Source organism: Lutjanus erythropterus, chromosome 5 (assembly GCF_056507025.1).
Source record: "Lutjanus erythropterus isolate fLutEry1 chromosome 5, fLutEry1.hap2, whole genome shotgun sequence".
Lineage (NCBI taxonomy): Eukaryota > Metazoa > Chordata > Actinopteri > Lutjaniformes > Lutjanidae > Lutjanus > Lutjanus erythropterus.
Window position 1 is genome coordinate 28405638 of NC_139321.1, and position 9204 is coordinate 28414841.

Below are 9204 nucleotides of genomic sequence, written 5' to 3' on the forward strand. Positions count from 1 at the left end.
TTGCAGGCCAGAAACTCTCCTCTCAAGTTTCCTTGTCTATATGAGAACACTGAAAACAGTTTTTAAATATCTTCACCTTGGTGGGTGTTTTCAAAAAAAGCAATGTTTTTAAAAATACCCATGTATGTGTGGACAAGGCATTTATTAGAGGGTAATTAGAGACACATTACAACAGAACTGTACTATAAACTAAAGTGAATTCACATATCAGATCTACCAAGTATAAGCCAAAATCATAGCGGTAGATGGACATTTTGTCTAGGCATGACTGCACAGACTTATTGTAATACTGCAGGCTGATAATGTGATTTGATCAAAGAAGTCTTGGCTACTCTAAAGTAGCAGATATGTGATTTCACTTTAGTTTGAAGTACAGCGCTGTTGTAATGCGTCCCTAATTACCCTCTAATAAAATCAAATAAAGGGTCTAAAAATGTTATGTCTTATTAGTGTGCTGTAAAATAAAGTGCAGCCCCAACTCTTTACCCCCAGAGTAGTCCTGGGATAGTTTTACAGGACACATACCTGAGTTTAACCGTCCGTCTGCGTCTGAGGGAGCTTCCTCCCCATCTGACAGACAGGTGATCCTCCTTTGAAGTGGCTCCATCTCACTTGCTGATGTGGAGGCCAGAGAATGAGCCTCCCCCTCAAGACCCCATTAAAGCAAAACCCGGGGTCTACGGGTTTGATATTCATTGCCTGGGCAACCTCTGCCATCAACACATTTTGTGCCACGTGAGAATGATCACAGCTTATTAAAGTGGAAATAATGACTGCTCTACCTCCGGCATGAAATATTTAACAAGGACAAAGGAGATGGCTCAAAGGTGATTCATATCTATGTTGAAAGGAGAGAACGTGGACAATACTGTCTGCGAGGGAAGGGAAGATGAACCCTGGTTAACCTGAGCTTAGAAGAGACTGTCTGTGATTGAAATTTGTATCTAAATGGAAGCAGAAATAGAAGAATAATGTTTATTAGCCGTTACAAAGATGTTTGTGTAACAGCAAGCAGCATCCTGCATGCTACATTTCCCTCTGTTCACAGTTGAAGCACACACAAAGCAGACATATGCATACAGGGTTGAAATATATGCACTCATTTTTAACCATCATTTCATTATAATCATTTCTCTCATTCGCAACTGTGCTGGGAACCTATAGAGCTTCCAATCTCTATGTGAAATTATTGATGTATTTTTCCCTCCAGCTCGGGTAAATTAGCTTTTTTGGCCCCTTGGGAAAATCAGGGGAGAGAAGCCGAGTGAAAATGTTCTCCATCAAGTGTGATTGAATTGGATTTTACAAGATGAATTGCCAGGACAAGAGTTTATCCCAATTACATTGCCAAGAGGTTTCAGTCCTGCTGCAGCCACTCTGGTCAACAGCAATTAGGGTCAGCTTTGAGTTATCAGAAGCCATCATTGTGAGAAGATGTTTACAATGTGAGCAGAAAGTAGATAAATGCAGCATTTGCAGCAGCAAGAAAAAAAAAAAAAGGAGAAAAAAGGCGGTTTGTGGTTCGGTCCAAGAATTCATGAAATTACAGATCTGACAGCCAAAACACGAGCAGAGCAAAACACAGCTGTCTCTTCATAGCCCACACATCTTTAATCTAACAGAATACAATACAGGCTGCAGAGGCTGCCTGCGCCTCTTTGTGTGGCCGTCCATTTTCCTTACTTGAGTATTTTTTTCTTTGATGTAACCTGTATGATTTGCTGATGTGGAGACATTCAGCGTGTCTTTCATCTGTCTCTCATCAAGACCACACTTACCACCGCACAGACAGTAGTGGCAATAAGGCTGATGACTGGTAAACAGGGAGCTGATATTGAGTCTTACCTTCCCCACACTGGGGCTCCACAGGTACCTCAGGCTGAAGACACACAAAGCCAGAACAAGAAAGAGCAGAGCCAGAGCCAGAGCCACTCGCTGGTAGGTGTGGTACCTGGCCTTCTTCTCTTTTCCAACCTCAACCTGCAATATATGTCAGTATTACATACGGAATATATATTGCCCAAATATCCATAACAAGTTTTTTTCAAATGGAGGTATTAGTATATGATATAATATGAATTTACAAGATATTAGTCATGCATAATTCCAAAAATAATTATACTATAATAAGTTCAATAAAAATGTAAGTATACATTACTTGAAACCACAATATTACTATTCTAATGCAAATGTTAACTGCCCAAAACTGTCAAGTGCTATTAAACCTCACAGAAAAAGAAAGCAACAAGCACAGTCACATTCACTGTGAGCAGGAAACCAGTTTCTGTACTGAAAGACAGATGAAAATTAAGAAAATGGATTTGTGGTTGAAATGTAGTAGTAATATAGCTGAAAACAGAGAAAACACAAACACAAGCCAACAAAATGCTATATCATTATCAGGAAGAATAGTGTTAGAATTAGTGTTGGTGGAAAATACCTGACTCCGCCTGACTCCCAGCTAATCCAAAAACTGGGCAAGGAGGTGGAGTGTGAGTGGAACTGAGGCAGCTAGCAGCTAATCACTTGTGATGGTACAAACCTGTTACTCAATGCAGACATGTCCTTGAGTGACCCTTCCTAAACCCCGCCCCTTTTTGCAAGGTGGTCCAATGACAGTTGAGCAAGCCTGGTATCATGGTTAACTTTCTCCTTTTCTTTTTCCCCCCTGTACTTACGTGTAGATATGCTATCTGCTTTGCCTGTCTATGTTGAAAAGAAAAATAAAATTTGATTAGCTAGCCAAGTAGCTAGCTAACTAATTCGCTAATCTAGGCCTACATCAATCATTAGTTAAGTAGTTATCCAGCATTCAGCTGACATTATCTGGCTTGACTTGAGATGCGACCGCTATGTTTCTTTAACAGGACGAGGAGAAAGTTGACCTCAAATGCTGTTGAAGCAGAAAACAAAAACTTAAGAACTTAAGAAGGGAAATTGGCTTTTGAGACCAAAACTGCTTTTTACACCAGGCTTTAAGCATGTTTATTTCTTCTGTAAAGTTGGACATTTTAATATGGGGGTCTGTGCTTTTGCCTTTGGGGTCAGCCTCAAGTGGTCATTTGAGGAACTGCAGTTTTGGGGCCTTGCGTGTTCGCTTAATTTTTTAGCCCCAGAGGTTACTGCTTGGTTTTTACGCTGATTACAATGAAAAAGAGATATAACATGTTAATCAGTGAGCTTTAGGGGTGACTGTGGGCCTTTAGATAGAGCCAGTCTAGCTGTTCCCTGTTTCCAGTCTTTATGCTAAGCTAAACTCTCTGCTGGCTGTAGCTGGTTGCAAAGTGAGCGGAACTGCTGATTCTGGAAATGTTTTCCCCATTCTGTATTTCCATTTCAGTGTTTTCTTTAAAGGCAGAATGGGTATTGTTTTCCTAAAAATCAACACAGACTCATAACAGACTCATAAAAAAATTCTCTCTAAATCATGACTTATGACTCACTAGAAGTGTGTGGTCTGTATCTGCAGAGACGCTGCCGTGCTCTCTGCCTGTATTTTCTTATTTTGCTGCGTTCAGGGTGTTTCTGTCAACAACCAGGTGGCAGACAGGGTTGTTCGGTGCAGAATTGCTGTGAGTTGAATTTTTTGTCCGCTGGTTATATCTATTTTGCAAGTGAATTACATTAATAATATCTATAAATATTTCAGATTAAATCATTTATTTATACCCAGCACCTACCGAGCTCCAGCTCAGCATGTGCACACACGAGAAACATCACAGGCATGACCACATCCATAAACACAGGCACACGACATGCCTAATGCTCTCCACTCACCAATGCTGGTTTTAATGGCCGTCGGGCTGGTTTGGGGCCGTTTTTTTGATCTGCCATTTGGCTGGTTTTGTCACACAGACCTGGCAACCCTGGTGCTAGATTATAAAATGCGTCCAAGAGGAGCCGTTGAACTCAGACGAAGGGGCCAACTTTGAATGTTGTGTTTACAAATTACAGCAAACAAATCCTACTCATTCTGCCTTTAAACAACATCTTTTGTGGTATCTAAAGTAAGAACACAGAACTCTCCTGGATAATATATGATATTATGGTCACCAGCTTTAATCATTTCCAATTCTGAAAAATCCTGTTTTGTCCATCATTTTGGCATTGTGGACAGGTTAAAATACTACAATACCCATGAGCCTCAGGTGTTGTTAGTAAAGCAGAAGCCTGTCAGAGACATGAATCAGAGTGATAATGGATTCTAAATGCTTTGTTGTAGAATTTGTGAACAAAATATAACCAAGACTGATCCAGAAATCAGTTGTGATTTGATTTAAGCTGCAGGTTACATTTCGAGTTTCCTCAAAAGCTTAGCTTTCACCCACAATTAGCAACGCACATAACAGAATTTAAAGCAGTGTGATTGGATGCTTCTTGCTGAAATGCACCTTGGGAGACAAAGTTGACTTTGCCTTCAAAGTTTTATTTTGTATGCAGATGATTCAACTAAGAGAGTTTCACATCTATCCAAAAGTGCTCCAACTGTGAGTCATGTATAACTGTCTACGGGAAAAATGATTGGTGCTTTTACATCCACAACAAGTCGCCCAAAATAATTCCTCCCACTTCACAACTCTATTTAACGGAGGTATATGACCATGATATCAATCTTCCTATTTAACTCTCAATAAGAAAGTGTTCTGTGCATTTCCCAAAATGTCAAACTATACACTGTGAAAAAGAAAGAGTTGAGAAAATTTTAAGGCAACTTACATTTTACATTGGATTTTGGAGTTTCGAGCTTCATCCAACTTGTTTTTTTTTGGTGTGAGTTGCAGATTTTTGGAGATGTCATCCATAAAGATGTCTACCCTCTCTCCAGTTAATGGGTCTAAATGGCACTCAGCTTGTGGTGCTCAGTGCACCAAAAAATACATTTGTAAGATTGAAAACCAATGTCTCTTTCCAAAAATCATGATCCGGTTATACAATACAAACCACACGCTTGTTGTGTTGTGAGTCATCTAGGAACTGCTTTCTTTCAAGTAGAAAAGACAGTAGTTCCAGCAGATTCTACTGCAAATGCAAATGCTTAGAGCACCACAAGCAGAGTGCAATTTAGTTCTATTATATTAAGAGAAGACTGATATCTCTATGGCTGATATCGCAGATAATTACCACTACAAGCCAGAGGGAAAGTAATTTGGAGTAAACTGTCCCTTTAAGAGTTTGAGTTTGATTCAGAACTCAAAAATCAAATGAAGAGTTTTCTCAACTTTGTTTTTCCAGTGTAGCTTTAAATGTACATTGCCTTCTTTTCATTTTATCCTCCTTATCAGTGTTGAGAAGCCATTTGAGCTGGTTACTCTGCAAAAAGTTTCCACCAATGCAGCAACTGGAGAAAAAAACATAATCATCCCCATGCAAAGCACAGCTGCTACAAGTGCCACAGAAAGGTGAGGTTCATTAAACTTTTCCTCAAATGAAAACTCTGCTTGCTGTAGTCAATTCCCTTAAGCTTAAGGCCACAAATTAATAAAGACGAGCTTTTGTTCCTCACTGCTCCAGCAGGGAGAGAATGAAAGCTTCTCATTCACACTGGACCACTTTTGAAAGTCTCAGAGGACAATCGAAAAGCAGATATGTTTAAAAAAAAAAAAAAAAGAAAGAAACCAACTTCAATTAGTGAAATTGGTGTTGCTTATCTTTGTGTCTTTTAAAATGATGATAAAGCAGCTTTGGTTTTCTATTGTGACTGAGGTTGTTACAGTGGTTAAGCTGCAGTAGATTGGACAGAACTTTAACATGCTGACTCCTTTAAATAATTTGTAGGAACTATTTTTGAATAATAGTTGGCTGCTTTGTGTGACCTTTGGACCAGTTGGGGTGGAACAACTTAGATCTTTCACTTAAGGAAAAGTAATGACATAAAAATCTGTTTCAAGTAAAAGTTCTGCATGTAAAATCTTAAGCTCACAAGTGGAAGTATTAAAATATACTTAGAGTAGCAAAAGTAAAAGCACACATTATGCAGAATATATGATGCGAGGGACCTCCCCTCCAACAACAATAATAATAATTAGTGATCTCTTTCATGTTACATCTGTTAAAGAAAAAGCTAATCAATTATATATCATGTTTGAAGAAGAGTTTAGTTGATTCCACTAAATTCCTGTATGATTTCTTCCAGTGGAATATAATACAGGAAGAAATATGATTTTGCAATAATGGCAGGCAGTTACACTATGTGCTTGTTGAATATAGATTGAATTCCAGATTTCTGGTAAATGCATCATCAGCATGACTTTGGGGAAGGACAGAGGACACATTATTCAAGAAATCCCCTAAAAACTGCCATTAATGCAGAGGTTCTCAATTTTTCATTACAAGATAGTCGAGGGACCCTTCATACATGTCCCTTTGGTCAGAGCAGTGGTTCTAAAACTGGGGGGTGGGCCCCCCTGGTGGGACATATGGAAAAAACAAAAAAACAACAGTTTACTGATGCTATTATGCTGACCTCACTAAAATTCAACTTGGATTCTTTTTTCATTAGTTGCTAAATGATTGATTTGATGATTGAAATGATGATTGATGAAAAAAAAAAGAAAAAAAAAAGTGAGGTGGGGGGTGGGGGACCTTTTTTTTTTTGGCTTCTTAGTGTTAGTGAACCACTGGACTAGAGAGTCAGTGTCATTCATTAATGGGGGACTTATGGTTGACACATCATGTCCTATCAAAAAACAAACAAACAAAAAACCCTAAACATTTATATATGAAATATATGTAATTTATGAAATTGTTTTGCTTTGATTTTTTCTTAATGTCTAAACTTGCTCTGTGCTCAGAAAACACCCTTGTCCCAGACAAGAATTTACAACATAGGAATAAAAATGTTCTACAATAATCAATTTTGTCTCAAAATTTATTTTTAAGTGACAATGTCCCTTTAAAGTTGTGTCCCAGGTTTCTGTAAACTCTTTTACAAAAACACGATTTAATCAAGGATGAAAAGCTTTACCCTAAGGACCCCTGTCTCACTTCCTGGTTTAAAAAAAGGTGTGGATGCTGCTCAAGTTCAGTAAGCTTTCTATCTTTCAGCAAATTCTTTAAAAGACATTGATATCAGGTGTGTCTCAAACATGACATGTCAACTCTGTTACACCTCTAAATCAAAGCTAAAGAATACTATCATGATTATTTAAATGAATAAATCTGAAAACTTTTCACCCCTTGGCAGAGTGCCACGGACCCCTAGGAGTCCCCGGACCCTTTTTGAGAACCACAGCCCTTAGTGAACTCTGCATTTTTACCCTACTTTATTTGACACATTAGAGACAGTAGCCACAGAAACGTGAGTCACATCAAAGTATTGTACATTCCTAAGTCGTGATGAAAAACAGAGGGCTGCAATCAAAGAGCCAGAAATTCCTTACATTGTGAATTTCTCCAAGAAGAAGAAGAAGAAGAAGAAGAAGAAAAAAAAAACAAAAAACAGTGGCTGAAATCCTGTGCTCTCCAGTGGGAGGTTGCATAAGCAGTGGAAACTTAACTAGAGGACAAACCTCTCTCTCTGTCTTGTGCTTTGAATATCAAATACTCAGAGGAAGAAGGTGGGATTGAGAGACAGACTGAGAGACAGACAGAAATAAAGGCAGGGATGGAGACAGAGTGAGCAGTGCAGCACCCGCCAACTACTGTTTAAAGGGTTTAGGAGTTCAGAATCAGCCAGGCAATTCCTCTTGAGCTTTGTGAGGAAGAGTGCCCGCAGCCCCATGCTGTTATCGTGCAAAAAAGGAGCACTTCTGCAAGAAAACAACTGAAAAAAAAAGAAGCAGAAGTAGCCTATATAATCAACAAGCAGAGGCAGTGATTTATCACACTGGAGCATGCTCATATAGGCACTTGAAATCCTGTGGAAACTATTCTAAAATAAGGAGCCACAGGTGATTTTTTAATCACTGTCCATTCATCGCTTACAGTGGATTTGAGTATCTGTTGGAGCAGGTGTCCTGTCTTTGATGGTCAGTAAAAGAGCTCACTTTTTCAGACACACATACAAAGATAATAATAATACTGTGCTGTGCAGATACTCAGTGGTATTTCTCTACTGTGCACAGGTTCTGCAACAAGTGAAGTATGAGAGGAGGAAGGAAAAATGATTTCAGAGCCAAAAATCCCTCCTCCTCCTCCACCTTCCTCAATAATACAGTCTCAAATAAAGACAGTTTTCGGTGTATATTTGAATGCTGCTTGCATGTGAGAAGAAGGATATTGTAGATATAAAGCAAATACAGTGGTGCAGGTGAGACTGAATATAAGAGTGGAAATAAAGAAAAGAAAGCCAAGGTGAAAAACCCAGAGGAATTAGATGGAAAAATTACTATTCTGAGAAAACTCAGATCACTCAGCAAGAGATCAAGCAGCTCTCCTTTTTGATTTAAAAAAGGCACACTTCTGACATATTTCACTTAGAGCTTACACTCAAATATCACAGGATTTTCTCCCTTACTCCTTTAAACCACCACTGCTGCCACCTGCTCTTAATTTATTGAGCTGTAAAGGTTTAAGGCTGTTTCCATTTTCTTGACATTGTGTGACCTAAAAGACCCTCAAATTATTTTTTTTCTTTCTTTTTTTTTTTTTTTTTGCAATTAATTTAAGTGCAATAAATCAAACAAAATTGGACTCACATCTTTCCACAGAGTCTGTTGACTGCTGGATTGACTGCTAGCCTCCATGATGCAAGCCCACAGGAGGAATCTTTCCGTTCGTCTCAGCTGGGGAAAACACTAACGCTCTGCAAGGCAAAGAGCCCCAGCTTCATACCGTTGCTGTAATTTGGGAGTGTGCTGAAGGGGAGGGAAGTTTCAGATGGAGTGGAATTACTGAAACATTTGTGATACCCATTAGAAGCCCAAGCAGATGTCTCTCCTGCCTGCATGCCTGCCTGCTCTCTTGCATTTCAAAGGAGAGGAAAGCCAAGAAGATCCAGACTGAAAGGCTGTTGAATAAATTACATACTATACTTGAATGAAAATACGGTAGCGGTACTTTCAAAAGATTCCTGCTTTGAGGGCACACATTTTTGCATGTGAAAAAAATAAAATAAATGATGCTGATGCTGATCTTTTCAGTTATATTGTCTTAAGAATCCAACGGAGTTCAAGCAGCCTCTCTCTGCTTTTGTTCCCCAGTCAGTCAGTCTGCACACTTGACTACAAACAGGTACACTAAACCAGAGCTGAGGTGACTGAATTG

At 39.0% G+C, this 9204-nt stretch overlaps 1 protein-coding gene across 2 annotated transcripts in view; it reads right to left on the reverse strand.

Annotated features, from left to right (window-relative positions):
- Nucleotides 1-8794, reverse strand: part of tnmd (tenomodulin) — an 87563-nt gene extending 78769 nt beyond the window's left edge. For both annotated transcript variants that reach the window (XM_084719543.1, XM_084719542.1), the window contains exons 1-2: nt 8637-8794; nt 1846-1980 (exon numbers count right to left, since the gene is read on the reverse strand). In XM_084719543.1, the coding sequence (XP_084575669.1) occupies nt 1846-1980; nt 8637-8684 (183 nt within the window). In that variant the 5' untranslated portion in view covers nt 8685-8794. The remainder of the gene's footprint in view (nt 1-1845; nt 1981-8636) is intronic.
- Nucleotides 8795-9204: the final 410 nt, after the last annotated feature.